The sequence below is a fragment of the Pogoniulus pusillus genome, chromosome 26, assembly GCF_015220805.1.
Source record: "Pogoniulus pusillus isolate bPogPus1 chromosome 26, bPogPus1.pri, whole genome shotgun sequence".
In the NCBI taxonomy this organism is placed as follows: Eukaryota; Metazoa; Chordata; class Aves; order Piciformes; family Lybiidae; genus Pogoniulus; species Pogoniulus pusillus.
Genome location: NC_087289.1, coordinates 9,721,679 through 9,738,633, shown reverse-complemented (window position 1 = coordinate 9,738,633; position 16,955 = coordinate 9,721,679). Strand labels below are relative to the sequence as shown.

General features: G+C 40.2%; 1 protein-coding gene across 1 annotated transcript in view; it reads left to right on the top strand.

Moving 5' to 3' along the window:
• NAALADL2 (N-acetylated alpha-linked acidic dipeptidase like 2) overlaps positions 1 to 16,955 on the top strand; it is a 343,221-nt gene that overhangs the window by 45,189 nt on the left and 281,077 nt on the right. The window contains exon 3 of the mRNA XM_064164711.1: positions 5,378 to 5,879. Within this exon, the coding sequence (XP_064020781.1) occupies positions 5,378 to 5,879 (502 nt within the window). The remainder of the gene's footprint in view (positions 1 to 5,377; positions 5,880 to 16,955) is intronic.

Sequence of the window (16,955 nt, the reverse complement as noted above, 5' to 3'; positions counted from 1 at the left end):
AGCAGAGCAGTGGCAGCACAGCACGTACTGCAAGGAGTGCACAGACCCTGTAACAGAGCCATTTAAATGGATCTGATTGCACTGCAGTTTTAATAAACCTCCTAGGTAGGCTATGCATAAATCACAGATGCTGTTAACTGCTGTGAGTTCAGTAAAGATTTCTGAGTTTTGTGTCAGGCAAACAGGTATTTGCAAGCTAAACATGTCCAAGGATGGGAAAGATATATGTTAGCAGTGCATGGCCAACATGTTAGAGACCAGCTGAGTCTGCTTCACCTTAATGTGACAATTGTGTGCTGGGTGAGAAGGAGCTTCCTACTAATCCTTCTTTCTCCCAGTCTCAGGCATTCACAGGTACTGGAAATGCAGCAGGCAAATGTGCATATATGTGTACCTATGGATATTAGTGCTCAAGCAGCTGATGTGTTTCATCACTGCTTTGACAGGCAGCTGAAGTCCTCCTTCCAGCTGGACATCATTGTGCCAAGGCTTATCAATCACAGTGCATTACAGACCCTATTCTTGTCATGTAGTCATCTTTTGTATTAATATTATCCTAGTCCACACAGGTGTTCATGATACACTATAACTATGTTTGAAGAGGTTGCATTTTCTCCATCACTCACATATGTCAAAATGTTAGTGTTAGATTGTTATATGAAGAGGCAGCTTGGACTCAGCTGTGTTCTACACTCTTTCTTTCTCAAGCCTGATCTCTCTGTTGTCTCCTACTACAACATTCCACATTTCTTCAGATTGTATTGGTCTAAAGTTAGCCAGTGAAACATGAGCAGCCAGTGAGTTTTGTCAGTTGTTTTTATACAGTGGTTGTGTGGAATGACAAGGAGCTTAATTGTCCCACTGTAACTGAACTGGTTGCCAAGCCCATATCCCAAAGGTGAGAGAAGGGAGAAGTTATTACTGTGGAAAATTAAGGAAGCGATGATGGAAATACCACGTTAGTTCTTGACTTGCAGTGTAAAGTTGCTGTTGACAAAGGCATCATAATCTCTTCTGCAAACAGTTTTTTGTCAGTGGTTTAGACCTCCAAAGACATTTGTCTAGGCCTGAAACTTGGCATCATCTCATGTACCGAAGCACTAAGTTGGTGTCATATGCACTTCAAAGACTTGTATATGCACGGGTCTTAATTTCTGTGTTAGGTACAGCTGCTTGCCCTTCAGGCAGGTGACATCTTATCTCCTTTATGCCTAGACACAAAAAGACTTAAAGCAAAAGCACTGGAGGTGTTTAAGGAAAGATTGGATGTGACACTTAGTGACATGGTCTAGTCGATGTGGTGGTGCTAGGTCACAGGCTGCACTTCATGATCTCAGAAGTCTATTCCAGCCTCAATGATTCTGTGATTTGCTCTGTAAGATGGTACTGAGAAGGAAATCAAAATGAAATAACCTTTAAATGTAAGATTAACCAACACCCTGGATTTCTGGGTTTACGACTATGCAGAGAGGCCACAATGCCTTTAATACAATCCTAACTGAATCACAGAATCAGTCAGGGTTGGAAGGGACCACAAGGATCATCTAGTTCCAACCCCCCTGCTATGGGTGGGGGGTTGGACTGAAACTTTCCTTTTCAGTGATAAACACTAAATGGCCCAAGAAGGGCTTTGCTGTGAGCAGCACATTAACACTTGCCACACTTCCTGCTGTGTGAGAGCCTGCTAATTGCCCTAGCTATTTAGGAACTGGGTTTAACAACTACAGCACAAGTCACAAAGAATTTACTGTAGTACTTTCGTATTGGTCTTTCCTTGTTGGTTTGGTAAAATGTTCATATAAACTGACCTTTCTGTTATGGAGGTGTTAAAGGGTGGCAGTGATACAGGTGTGACACTTCTCATGCAGTCCTTATTACATAGTTTTCAAAGGCTTCATTGATAAGGGATTCAAGCTGGCAACCTATCACCAAAAAAAGATAACTGTGGTTGTTTCAGGACAAGATGTGCCTATCAGACAGGATGTAAACATGTTGTTTTTAAGATCAAAGAACCAGTAGGTAGTTTTGAAATGATCTCATTAAGGCAATAACAATGTGGTGAAGCTGACTCTCCTGATTTCTGGGGCCACCTCATTGAAAGGTTATTTGGCATTGATTTGATACCTCTCTACAAACATTCTTCTTATAAGTGGAAATACAGAAATGCATCAACTTCATTAGTCACCAGCTTGACTCCATCCAGTATTCCAGACTTTAAGATCCTCCTTTGCTGTCCGTATGGAATGGTTTTAAAGCTCACTTGATGCACATTCAAACTTCTGGCAATTTGCAGTGGTTTTTTTATCTTTATGATAAGCCATGTAGTTAACAACAATTAAATGTTGAAATAGCTTGCTGGCGAGGAGTGGATTTTCTTAAATCCTGAAGTTTTCAAAAGTCTCTGTTACAGAGAATATTGAACTAGAATATCATAGTGATTTTTTTGGATGTCACAGTTTATCCATATTTCTATTGCCTGTTACTTTTGTTGTTATTCTTTACGTAACATTTCCTACCTAAAGTTCCACTGAAAATGTAATCTTTAAGTCGTGCCTACTTCCTTAACCGGCCAAATGTTCAATAGAACTGGTTATATGGATTGCATGGCACAAATGACTTGTGCCTTGAGAACCAGGAGACCCCTTTCTAAAACCATGGTTAAATGCATTGCAGGCTCTAATCTTGGGTACTTCATGTTAAATTGTGCTATGTCCTTGCATTCAAATCGTGAACTTGGCAAAATTAGTGAAGATGACTTCTGCGAAGTGAAGACTGGGGCTGCTTTTGCATTCTTTGCATTCTTAACTAAAACCCAGGAGTTGCTAACAAGATCCCATATTCCAAAGCCTGCTCTCAAGTAAAAAACTGAATTGGGTATTGATTTTTTAGTTTCAGCTCATTTAGTTGTTTGTGTTGGAGTTTTTTGTGTTGTTCTGTTGCGTTGGGGCGGGGGTTAACTTCTGTTTTGCTTTGTTTTCTGGAGTGAGGCAACTTGGTTTTGTTGCTTTGGATGAGAATTGAATTTCTGAGATACTAAGCTGTAGAATATGGTTACTACTCATCTGCTTTAACAACCATTTAAAGAAATTTCATTGGAATTTTTATTATGCATTTACGTGTAGGTTTAAATAACCTTTATTAATACACTCCATTGAACAATAACATTCATTTTTAAAATGCCATAAATGCAGAGAAAAGTTAACTACCATGAATATGTAATGGTCAACATTTATGAGCTCAGCAGGATTAGCATTTGGCATACAACTGCATCTGAAAAGCTTCCTCAACTGCTGTCTTGTGAATAATGCTGATGTAACCTGTTAAGAGTTTATTGGCTAAAGCAGGTTGTTGAAGGACTGCAGTAGCTCTAGAGTAAAAACAATGTTTTTGTGGAATACAGTCATTCTTTGTTTTGCTTTCAAATGTAATTTCTAATGAAAAGCAGTATGAAATGGACTTGGAAAGATGAAGTTGTCAGGCAGTTGTTATGTAGTTGTGACCTGTCATTTGATGGTTTGAGGCTTAATCTTTCTGCTACCAAAACCAGGAGGAAACAGAGTGAAAAGGGCAGATATATAGATGGAAAATTGGTAGCTCAGCTTTACAAAGAATATTAATAAATCACTTGATATCCAACTGGTGCTTGGTAAGAAGCTTAGTGATCTAGGGGTAATTTCTGGAGCTTACATTATTAAATACCTTGCTTAACAACCTGAATGAGGAGTCAGCACTCTCCCCTGAGAAACTTTGAGGGGGTAAAGAGGTTGTCCTGCTGGATCGCACTGTCACAAACCTGAGGGTCTGGCTAACAGAAAACTCATGATTCAGCCATAGTTTTTTTTGCAGGTGCAAGATTTTGTTAACTCAACTGGAACTTGGAAATTCACATTTGTTATCTTTACTTAAATAAATAATGTAGATTTCCATGCTCGTTTAAGATGCTTTAGCTCATTCTAAATTCTGTCACTTCCACTGCGTGTAGCAGAACTTAGGCTGCAGGTGAAGAATCGCTTTGCAAAAGTGTACACAATAGCTACAATTGAAAGGTGTACCTCAAGTATGGGCTCTCTTGGCTCTTCCTAGACTGCTTGGCAGTTATAGGTGAGGGATATTTATAGGGCTGTACAAGGAAATAGGATCTGTAAATTGGTATTGTATAGAACAAGATAGCCTTTCAGTGGACAAAAGGCTGTTTCATTATATCAATGCTTTCTAACCATTTGCTCTCTTCAGATAGCTTCAAAAAGCTAAACTATACTTTGCCATTAGAGTAGATTCATCTATTGTGTGGCCTCAATAATGTTTTCTGGAGGTAAATCTTAGAGAAAATGCCTTGGAATGTAAAAATGGAGGGATAATATGTTGTAGGTGTCAGTCCAGTATCCATTACTGTGAGAGATTTAATACCTTTATCTTCATTTTATTCTAATTGATGAGGGAGTTTGATGTTTGAAGAGTCCTAAATTGCAGATGCTTATGTGATGGAATAGCTATTGTCAAAGTATGGAGGAAAATGGCACCCTGTTGTTGCAGTCTGTTAAAAATGATTTGCTGTAAATTGACTTTGAATGTTTGTGCTGGAGGTCAGAGTTCTCTTTAGGGGGCTTGTACTTCCATAGAAATATCTAGAAGCACCACAGATATGCTTTGCTATTAAAGGAATGATTTTGATATAGCTACTTACCAGGCAGTGCTTTTGATTCATTAAAATGGGGGAAATAAGTGGAGCAAAACAGCTGGGACAATTTCTAAGTAAATTCATCAGTCATTCAGGAACTATGCATTTAAAATACCTATAAATAATAGAATGCTCCATCTAAATGGAAGCTTTTTATTGATGTGTAAGTACAGTGTCACCCTGAAATTTCTTTTTTTAACTTAGCATTTTGTTGTGTTTAGAATCAGGTCAGGCAAGTTATATTATTTCTAATTTTTCAACTTTAACAGCACTATAGTGTATAGTGTAGGAAATAGCTTTGATACACACAATTGTTAAGCTTTAAAATTATTTCAGGTAATAAATAATTGTTTTGGAAACTGTGCTTTCACTTGATTTTTTAATATTGTCTTGGGGACTACTGACAAAATAATAGGAGAACTTTTGTGTTTTGCTATTGGCACTTGTAAAATGCCTTTATTCATATTCTTGCAGTATAGTCTATTCTCTTAAATACATTCTTTCCTCTTTGACAATGTTTATGGGGCTGCTGGTCCTACAAAAGGAGACAAAGGAAAGAGGGAGAGTGAAATAGTGGGAACACAGTTCCTGCTTTTTGGTGTACATGTTCAGTTCTCCCAGATATACAAAGATAAACAGTTTATGTGCACATAAGGAAGCAAACATTTAAGCTTTTTGGTTTTAACTTTGTCTCAATAGATAAAAAGATGGCCTATCACAAAGTGAATGCAGACCAGAGAGCGCAGGGGCACTCTCCATACCTGGACAATGATGAGCTCCAAGCCACAGCACTGGAACTGGAATGGGACATGGAAAAAGAGCTGGAGGAGCCTGGCTTTGACCATTTCCGCCTGGATGGTGCAGTCCCACGCCACTTGGGAAACTCTCAGAGCCCTGACCTTGATCTTGAGTCCATTCAGCCTTCATCTTCTCCAAAAGGAAGATTCCAACGGCTTCAGGAAGACCCCGACTACATCTCACACTATACGAGGCAGCCACCAAAGAGCAACCACTGCAGTTCTTGTCAGATACTGAAAGTGTTTTGCACTGCTTTGGTTTTATTTATTTTTGGAACTCTAGTAGGATATTATGCACGCAAGAGATGCCCTCCTCCTCCAACATCTCAAGAACCAAATAACCCTCATGTCTACCGTGAAATTCTCAAGGAAATCAAAGCTGAAAACATTCATCAGATTTACAGGTATGTGCCTTGATAGTATTTTTCTCTAAATGCAATCAAGTGGCAATGTTGAGACCTCTTCTGATTTGTTCTGTATGGATTCCTCTTTGCACACCTTTGATTTTTGCTTTGAGTTAAGGTTTCTCATGATCATAGAATCTTAGAATGGTTTGGGTTGGAAGGATCCTTTAAGCTGGATGTTAGGAGGAAGTTCTTCACAGAGAGAGTGATTTGCCATTGGAATGGGCTGCCCAGGAAGTTGGTGGAGTCACTGTCCCTGGAGGTGTTCAAGAAAAGACTGGACGAGGCACTTAGTGCCATGGTCTAGTTGACTGGATAGGGCTGGGTGCTAGGTTGGACTGGATGATCTTGGAGGTCTCTTCCAACCTGGCTGATTCTATGATTCTAAGTGTCATCTAGTTCAATCTCCCTGCAGGGAGCAGAGATATCTTTAACTAGATGTTGTTTGGGAAGCTTTCATAAATGTGTAGGAAGCTTGAGTAGTTTTTAACAATGTGGACTCATGTTGACCATTGAAGTTTTTGCTTTAATAATTTTCTCTTGCTAAATATATTAATATTTGCTTTAATGTGCATGAATTGCAAACCATAGATAATTCAAGGTGTATAGAAATATAACTAGAGCAGCTGTCCTAGATTTTGTTGATTGTCAAATAACACTGTCAAAACCCAAGATTTTAGATGGTGTTTTTGCAGTATGTGGTGCTTTAAGAAATCTTCATCTAATGTCTGGAAAATTAGTGAATCCTGACGTTAAGTCTGCATGCTGAAGTAAACCTTTAGTCTGGATGGATTTAGGATATAAATATATGATTTTCTCTTTTTTTCTTTTTTTTTTTTTTTTTTTTTTTTTTTCCTTTAGCAGCACCTGCTTTATGAATATAAAAAATTGTAAAGTATTTACTGACTGGGTTTGATTTTAATGTTTTTTCTTATGTGGAGTCTTTTCACTGCTTTGAAGGTTTATATAACACTTTCATATCACAGCATAATCATTTTTCTGTAGCAGTGAATGTGGAAGAAACTAGGTTTTCCTGCCAACTTTTGAAAGTTATTTCTGTATAAGGAGGAAGATGTCCTTATTTCTGGCTTCTGGAACTGCAAATTCCTTTTCCATCATAAAGGAAACCTATTGGAAGTTGTTTTTTTTTAATCAGTGCCAGTTCAGAAGCAGCAGGACTTACATACCTGAGGTTATAAAGGAGTGTTGTGTTAGACATTCAAGAAGTTGTTCTTGAGTAGATCACAAATACATTGGAAGTAGTCACAGAAGACTTAAAATATAATTAGTCCTTTATTGTGTTTTCTAAACCAAGCCTAAAATGCTGCAGTAGTTTCTGCCGTTTTTTGAGCCACCACAGTTAGCTAAATTCAAGGGAAAACACAGATCTATGAAGGATTTCATGTCAGTTTTCCTCTGCTGAATTGATTCTACTTTATACAAATCTGATTGTTTTCATAATGGTGAAAAATATTGATTCTTAATAGTAAAAAATTAACCTCGGAGAGTAAATTGAACTGAATTTTGTCATTAGGTTTAGTTATGAACAAAGTATTGGAATAAGCTAAGCCCTACTGATGGGGTATTATGCAAATTACATCAAATTGCAGAGCTGTCTGTCAGTCTGAGGATAATACTCCAGTACTTTGTGTCTGGGGACTGGGGGATGGTTTGCTTTTAATTTTTTCAAAGGATGGTTGAAAAAGATCCCTATTCAAACTCTGTAGCACTTTTCAAACTCTTTCAGCAAGGTATTAGTGAGAAGCTGGACTTTAGGCAAAATTAATTCTCTGAATACTTTGGAACTTTTAGAAAACACAGTTGTTGTTATTCATTATTCATTAACATAATTCTTAAGATTTGGTAATTTTTCGGTATATAATAGTATGATTTTAACAGATATAGCCAAGCATTAATTCAGATAGCTTTTGATTCTGTATGTAAATATATAATCACAATGTCAGGGGCTGGAAGCGACCTCAAAACATCATCTAATCCAACCGCCCTGCCAGAGCAGAATCACACAGGAACGCGTCCAACTGGGTTTTGAATATCTTCAGAGAGGGAGACTCCACAGCTCCCCTGAGCAAGCCTGTTCCAGTGTTCTGTCACCTTTACAATGGAAAAGATTCCTCCTCAGGTTTTTGAAACTTCCTATGCCTCAGCTTCCACCCATTGCCCCTTGTCCTGTCATTGGGCAGCACCAAGCAGAGCCTGGCTCCAGCCTCCTGGCACTCACCCTTTACATATTTATAAACATTAATGAGGTGTCTCTCAGCCTCCTCCAAGCTGCAGAGGCCCAGCTCCCTCAGTCTCTTCTCATAAGAAAGATGTTCCATTCCCTTAACCATCTTTGTGGCTCTATACTGGACTCTCTCAAGCATTTCTATGTGCCTCTTGAACTGGAGAGCCCAGAATGCAGTATCACAGTATTCCAGATGTGTCCTCGCCAGGGCAGAGTAGAGGGGAAATCAATGCTTTTAGTATACCACATTGCCCACAAGAGTTTTCTAAACCAAACATTTTGATCTGAAGCAGCTTATAGCTCATGTTGTGCTAAGTTGCTTTCCCTCAACATCTGTTTGGCAGAAGTCAGAGCTACTGCAATGAAACTCGCGTATATGTAGCCCCACAAATACAGAACACACAACATATGTTGCTTGGGGAAAAAACAAGCCCAAACTTGACAAAATCGATTTGTGTTATTGTTAGACTTCTCTCAATATAATATACTTTGAGTTACTAGGAATAAGTGGCAGCTGCTTAGCTTGCAGATTCTAAATGTTACCGAAAATTATGTTAATTTAATTTTTCTAGCCTACTACTCGGATCAGACTCAATAATGGTGAGGGATTTTGCTAACAGTCCTGATAAAGAACTTAAGGTGGGGGAGGAAGTGTATGAAAGACACAGCAGTGCTGATTTTATCACCCAAGCAGACATCACCTTAATGTGCTTGGAGGTCTGTAGAGGAAACTTCTTGTTGGAATGAAATCTGCTGTGGGCAGATGAAGCTTTGAGGATTGGGAGCCACTGGGCTTCTGAAGATGAAGACTTGTGTTGATTTTGTTGAGATTTGGACTGGATTCTATGACAGCTGAATTAATACTCTCCACCCATCTGTGCTAGGAACAGAGGAGAACAGCAGTTTTTCTGCATGGGTTGTGGAAGTGGCAGGTGCAGGTGTTCCTGTCCTTCTTTAGGGGTGGCTTTTGGTGAGAGTTCATATTCCACCTTTCAGTCCTAAACTGGCCACTTATATCAGCCAGCATTTTTGCCAGCAGACATACTAGAAATGAGTAGGTAAGGACAGTCACCATGTTAGCTTTTATTCTTCAGCTTGCACCTTTATGTCCCCTGAAGCATCAGTCCTACAGAAATTCAGTGCAGTTTAGCACAGCTGCCATCGCTGCCCTTGGGCAAGTTGCGTAATTCATGATACAGCCCAAGTAAAGATCACCTCTGTAACCCTTGTTGAAAACCTCCTCTCACTCCCTGCTGGGAAGTGCTTACAACAGTGCTGATAAAAAGCAGAAATCACTTTACACCTGGTTTTTCGGAAGATTTGAGAGGACGGAAGTTTTCCTTAACCTGCACATTGCATTTTACAGGATGAAAAAAATAGGGGAGATATTTTTAATAGTATTCAATCAGTAAATCTGACCTTTTTAGAAGTGTGATTACTAAATTTACTCAGAGAAATATAAGAGAAACAAGCTGCTCTACAGTATGGACAGAGTCAGGACTGGTAAAACCAGACATAATTCTGCAGGCATCACCAAGCTGCTAAGAATCCAGTAGTATTATATCTGTTTGTGCCTTCTCTTCAGTTTTCCTCTGGAAGAGACATGAAAAGGCTTTAGTTTGTCTGGTGTAACTTATCTCCCACGAGCCTTCAGGGTGAAAAAGGGAAGTATTAAAATGCCATATCCAAAGGAGACCAGGTAGAGGTCAAGATGCAGAATACCTCAGGCACTATTTAAATTGTATCTGTAACCAGCAGAATTTACCAGGGCAACGAAGATGGACAAAGCAAATTTATAGGCTGAAAGTTGGCTATCTCCTGGGACAGCTGAATTGGGGCTCGACGGCAAGACTGAGTTCTGGGAGTCCTTTTAGAGACTGCATGTCAAGAGGGCATAGCTGGAGAGCAGTCATGAGTGCTTTGAGTTTGCAGTCTTGTTCCCTGAGGAATGTCTCTGCAGCTCCAAAATGCAGTTGCTAGGAAAACCCCTGTTTTCAAAAATGAAAGGGGGAGTCTCTGAAGTTTATAATAAATCCTTATGCTTGTTAGAGGTAGACCTTCAAAAATACACAAAAAAACCCACTGTGCAACAATTTTGCTAAGCACACCACTAAATTCTCAAAAATATAGCCTAGTTTTTATGAAAAGCAACATTTTAATGCTACTTCTTAAACTAGGATTTGGGGTTCTGATGTCACTGAAGTGCTTTTGAAAATTCAGCTGGTTTTCTTCTTGCTGTGTATTAAAAAAGGGGATGCTGAAGTAGTATATCCCACTGCTGCTGTGCTTCTGCCAGGGGAATTTGCCATTGGAATGGGCTGCCCAGGGAGGTGGTGGAGTTGCTGTCCCTGGAGGTGTTCAAGAAAAGCCTGAATGGGGCACTTAGTGCCATGGTCTAGTTGATTGGCTAGGGCTGGGTGCTAGGTTGGACTGGATGATCTTGGAGGTCTCTTCCAACTTGGTTGATTCTATGATCCCACGGTCGTTACCAAGGAAGTGAATTATTTTACGCGTTGATGTTTGATTTATGTGATTAGGGTTTTTTCATTTGTTTGTGGTTTGGGTTTTTTGGGTTGGTTGCTTTTTTTTCTTTGGGATGGATGAGATAAGAAAGGAGGTGTGTTTGTGTGTGTGTGTTAATTTTTATTCTGTGTCCCCTCCCCAAATTAAAGATGAGTTTGCTGTTTGTGCTGCGTAGTGTCCCCACAGAATCACAGAATTAACCAGGTTGGAAAAGACCTTTGAGATCATTGAGTCCAACCTATCACTTAATAACTTCTAATTAACTACAGTATGGCACTAAGTGCCTCATCCAGTCTGCTTTTAAATATATCCAGGGACAGTGACTTCACCACTTCTGTGGTCAGCCCTTTTCAATGCCAGTCACTCTTTCCTTGAAATTCTTCCTAACATCCATCCTAAACCTGCCCTAGCACAGCTTGAGGCTGTGTCCTCTTGTTCTGCCACTGGGTGCCTGGGAGAAGAGACCAACTCTGCCTGGATGTATCGTCCTTTTAGGTAGTTGCAGAGAGCAGTGGAGTCTCTCTTGAGCCTTCTCTTCTCCAGGCTGAACAACCCCAGCTCTCTCAGCTGCTCCTTGTGGGGCTGTGCTCCAGCCCCCTCACCAACCTTGGTGCCCTTCTCTGGACATGTTCAAGCACCTCAACATCCTTCTTAAATTGAGTGGCCTCTGCCTCCTGTTTTGTTTGTTTGTTTTTCATCTTGACCTACCTCTGGGAGGAAGAAGGCAAGGTAAAAATATCAGATGCCCTGGCCAAAAGATAGAGGGAGCATTGTCAGTGATGTCAAGGTTGCTATCAATAGTGGCAAGATTCTAGTCCTCATATATGGTAGTAAGCTTTTATATTTTAGAATGGTAGACATTTCTGATTTGAAATAAACTAAGTTTTGAGGAGTGCTCTTAAAAAAATCTAAAGGGAGGAGACAATTAAAGCATAAGAAGTAGCAAAAATCCACTTTTGTCAGAGGCTTCTGAGATGTACTACTGCTATTCAATTTGGCATCTCAAAGTAAATATACTGTGTTGCATGTTTAAGAACACTGAACATGACAACAAGAGAAATACAAAAAGTGTTATTTTTATTTTCTATTTCAGTATTTTCTTGCTCTACAATCACCTAAAAATGAAGCAATCTTTATTTCTTTGGAAAATGCTAAGCTGTCATATTTTTTTGGAAGTTGTAATTTTGGGCTTGACTTGTGTAAATTGAAGTGATAAAAATTCATGTCAGGGAGTAAGAGTAAAGAAAAATGAGCTTGGGTGTTGATGATGATTTCAGCTCTACTTTGTCAGATTAGTTAATTCTCTCCAACATTATTTTCTATCCTTATGCTGCTTTACCCTGTCATTCCTTTGAACAATCATACGTTTTAGTTACTGTCAGATTCACAGTCCTCTTGGATACATTTTTCTATGGTGAAGACTGAGGAGGAGGCACAGATGGAAACTTTGCTTTGCTCTTAATACAGTCTATAGAGCAGCTCCTACATTTCAACTCTACTTTTCACCCTGTGTATTCTCCCTCAAATGCTTTCTTTGCTATCATTTTTTTTCCCACCCTCCAGCAATAGGGAGGTTTAAATCCCTTCATAATACATCTAGTTGTAACTAACTGTCCTTTAGAGGCCTATCTGTTCCTTCTTCCAGCTGGTAATATCACCTGCAGAATCTCTTAAATCCATCTCTGACAAGAATTGATTTGTCACTGGTGCCATCCATAACTTAAACTTAATTCTTCAAAGGGCTTTGGGAAAATAGACAGCGGCAGCTCTCCTGCGCAGTCATGGCTGAAGAAACAAAAGTGTCTATGCAGTGAGAGCAGCAGTTCACTTTGTCTCTGAAAGGGAGTGAGAAACTTCCATACCCAAGTGTTTCTCATCTCTGATCAATTATAATCAACGTTGTTAAATGGAGCTTTAAAAGTTTTTTATCAGGTAAAATGTGCAAAACACAGGCAAAGACAGCCTAGAATTTCTCAGAAATTGTCCCTTTTGGAGATTTGGACTGAATTATGTTTGCAGGCTTCTGCTTGGCAGAGTTGCCTTTGCTGTCCCAGAATGAGAAATAGCAGGAGCAGAGCATCTCCTTGTAAACAAAGGGTCTGAGGAGAGAAAGGAGGACTCTGGTGAGTGCTTCCCTTAGGAAAGGCCTGTTTGTCAAGGATTAGAGCTGGGCCACCCACCAGACAAATGGCAGATGCTCTCTATTAATTCTTTTCCCAAAAAGGGAAAGAATGACAGAATGTTTGGGGTTGGAAAGGACCTCCAGAAATCGTTGAGTCCAACCTCCCTGCCAAAGCAGGATCAGCTAGGACAGGTCACAAAGAAACATGTCCAGTTGGAGTTTGACAGTCTCCAGAGAGGGAGATTCCACAGACTCTCTGGGCAGCCTGTACCAGTGCCCTTCACCCTCACTGTAAAGAAATGTCATGAGTGAGACTGATGGTTTGGAAAACAAAACTAAAGCAGCTTTAATGAAAATAATAACAATAGGATGGATTATATACAAACTTGAGAAAACCAGGATCAAGCCCAACCCTCTGATAGCAATTACATCACCACTGATGCTAGATGCATCAGCTGGATGCTGAAATTCTGTGTGAACATGCAGATCAGGATCAAAGGCAGAGCAGAGAGAGTCCTGCTTGGACACTGGCCATTGAGGAAAGGAGCTTGACCCTTGTCATCTCTCAGCTTTGTACTGTATATGGTATATATGGATTGGAGTCCCTTGTTGGTGAGTTCAGGGTCGCCTGTCCTTTCCACTCCTCCCTGCAGGTTCAGTCTCTTGCTCTCCAGTATTCTTCACAATGTGGCACACAAAATTTAGCACTGGCCCTGGTTTCTATGGGAGCAAGTACAGGCAAGAGCCTTTCTGCACACCAATCCTTGGTAGCAGCTGTAAACATCAAGTGTTAGCAGTTCTAGAAGCAGATAGTGCAGAAATGTGTCGTTAATCGTAGAAAGTGCATTTACTTGGAAGAGACTGAGCTGAAAAGTGAAATCACTGGACAGAATTAGCTCTGTTCCATCTGAAACCAAAACACCATTTTGTCCCTACTCTTGTTAACAGCCACTGTTAATTAATAGCTACATATTGACATCTACATGGCTGACGGCAGCAGTCTGCTGGCCTAGACTACTGCTGTCTTCTGATCTGAGCCATTGTCTTTGTGTCCTCTGTACACAAGCAAATTCTGTTTTGTCATGCCAACAGTTGAAAGATACATTGCAAAAAGCTAAACTCATCCAATTCCCTCCTGTATATCTGTCTCAGATATTTACTATGTCTGAAGTCCTGCCTACTGCATCTTCAGAAATGGATATTGGCATGTTCCTGGGTACCAGGGAGCTAAGTGAGCTTTCTAGATCTATGTCATTTCCATACTCTGTGTTAATCACTTGGGATTCTCTTTATTCACATGATGATTTTGAATGTGTATTTATAAGTACAAAGCCTCTTTTGAAAGGAGATAAAAGTAATGTCAAACAAGGGAAAACTCTCCCTTATCCTTCTGTGACCTGCAAAGGGAAGAATGGCTCTGAGAACACGGGGTGGTGTCTTTTGTGGAAGAAAGATGCCCTGCATGACCTAAGCTGTATCTGTGGAACAGCGATTGAACAAATTTAGGCTCCAAATACCCACTTAGGTCAAATAGGATTTCTTCTTTTCAGACAAAAAATAGATTATATCTGTACTTCACAGGTGTTAATAGAAAAGCTTGCCTGCTTTATAGGGTTTTGGTTTTTTTTGTTTCATTCAATTTGCCTTTTTTTCCCTTTTAAATCCCCCCCCCCCCCCTTTTTTTTTAAAGTTGCCAGGCATAGCTCTTTCATTTGTTTGCCTATAGATGAAAGAAGGGAGCATTATGCTGATATAATAGCATAATAGCTCACAAAGAAGTGTCTTTTTGTTCCTGTTAGGGCCAGTTTCAGCATATGCTTATAAAATTCCTCTTTCTCTTTGAAGAAATGTCTTAGTTGATAATTTACTTGAAACACAAAGCATGTCCTTTAAATGTAAAGTCCACCATGTGGTTTACTGAAAACGATTTTTTTCCTCTCAGTTGTTTGTTTGTTTTTTTTAAATGGCAATCATAAAAATATGTAATGTTTTTCAGATATTTGATTTAAGAAATGACTTACAGTAAAGATTTAATGTGCCTGTTAGTAGTGTATCCTTTGTGCAACAAACCTTAATATAATTTTTCTAAGCAATACATCCTCATCTAGATCAGGTTGCCCAGAGCTGTGTCAAGCATCACCTTGAATATCTCCAGGAATGGGGCCCCAACGACCTCTCTGGGCAACAAGAAACTCTTTAAAGACAAAGTGGTTTAGATTGCCAAACCTCTAAGACTTTTTTCTAAAGAAGCAGGAGTATTTGGCCACATCCTTGGAGATACTCAAGGTCTGGTTCAAGAGAGCTCTGGGCATCCTGATCTAACAGAGGATGTCTGTGCTCACTGCAGGGGAGTTGGATTAGATGACCTTCGGTAGTCCCTTCCAACCCAAACATTCTATCATTTGTGTTTTGTACACAGTGTCCTGGGTGGATATCATTTGCCATCCATGTGGAAACTGGAGAATGAGGCTTTTGAGTATTTTCTTACAAACATATCCTTCCAGGAAGTGTATTTTGTGGAACACCAAAATGGAAGTGGGAAGGTTTGAAATTGTTTTGGGTTTGTTCCCCTCTTCCCCTTCCCCCCCCCCCCCCTCCCCCCCCCCCTTCTCATCCCCTTCTGTAAGTCTTCTGCTTTCGTGGTACAGTGTCTGTTTCAATGCAACACCCATAGGCTCAGGGTTGAAATTTGAGAGGGAAAGATGCATGATAGCTCAGTCCTGCTGAGAGGTTTCACAGGATACAAGGGACTAAGGGTCACAGTCCTGTTCTGCATGTAGGTAGAGGTGACAGTGACACCTGAACCTCTCCAAATGGAGTGCTTTCATATACAACATCTGTGTGTTGGTGTGGTGCCTCACATTGCCTAAGAAAAAGTCACATTAGTTGACTCTACTGCTGTAGAGTATGAATGAACTTATTTTTGAATGGCATAATCTTACTTTAAAGAGCACCTTGCTTGAAACTGCCTCAATCTCATCGTAGCAGAAGTGTGGTTAGGGTTTAAAAGAGAGAACCAATATCCACGGCTGTTAGCTACCTACCTCTTTACCCTGACTGCTGAGAAACGTGGGGCAATTTAGTCCCAATTAGAACAGCAATTCTGAATAGTGACAAGCACTGCTTTTCCTAATAGATGATGAAATGAGCTGTGCCAGCATGGGAGAGGGAATAATTTGCCTTTAAAAGGTCTAGCATAGCTCTCTCCTGCCTGCTTAAGGTAAGGGGAGGATCATTGAGGAACTGCAGATACCTTGAATCTCCCTGTTTGCCGGGCTGCTCCCGGGACATCTTGCTCTCCCCTTTGCCTCTGTATGTTTGGTGCTCTTTAGAATGTTCATCTTTCCAGGGGCTTGTTTCTCTTCCAGCATGCTAAACTGAAACGGGTGGCAAGACATCTATGAATTTTAAAAAGCCATACCTTTTAAAAGAACTTCTGGTGAGTGGTAGGCTCTGTGCTTGACTTCACCTGAAAAAGATAAATTCTTGACTAGACGTTTCTGAGCAATTTTGACAGTAATGCTGGCTAAAAGGTAGTATTTAGAGGCAAAAGACTTATTTACGTTGCCATGCATCAGTTTTATAGATGTAGCCAAACCGTATTTCTTCCAACAGAAAGAATCTGAGGGAAAAAAGCACACAGCCTGCTGAACTGAGAGCCACTCTTCATTTTAAGCCAATTGCTTCCAGAGGATGCAGAAATTGGACAAAGTTGTCCTTCTCTGTCCACTCCTTGCAACTCAATAGAAGGAGAATCAGCAATTTTGGGTAGTGGTCCCAGGGATGCGCTTATAAAGATACTGAGAAATAAACCTTCCAGAACAAAACTCCTTAACAATTTAATTAGTGGCATTAGACACAGGGACTAATTGCCTGAACAATTGCAGGCGTTTGCTCCTGCTGAGTTAACTGTACTGGCTCTCGACTTCTCAGCGATACAGTGTGCTCAGAGGGTGGCTGTTTTCTCAGAGAGCGGCACAGGGCATTGCAAGGAGTTCTCTTGCACAATTTCTTAAGCCCCAAACACCTGGAAATTCCTGTTTAGGATGCATCTCTCGTCGGCAGAGTACAAAACTGCAGCCTATTGGTACTCTTGAGATACGACGCTGAGTGGAGTGCTCCAATTCCGTGGTATGCACTGCAACAATTAGCAATTAGTTTCCTGCCTGTACACATAAATCAAATT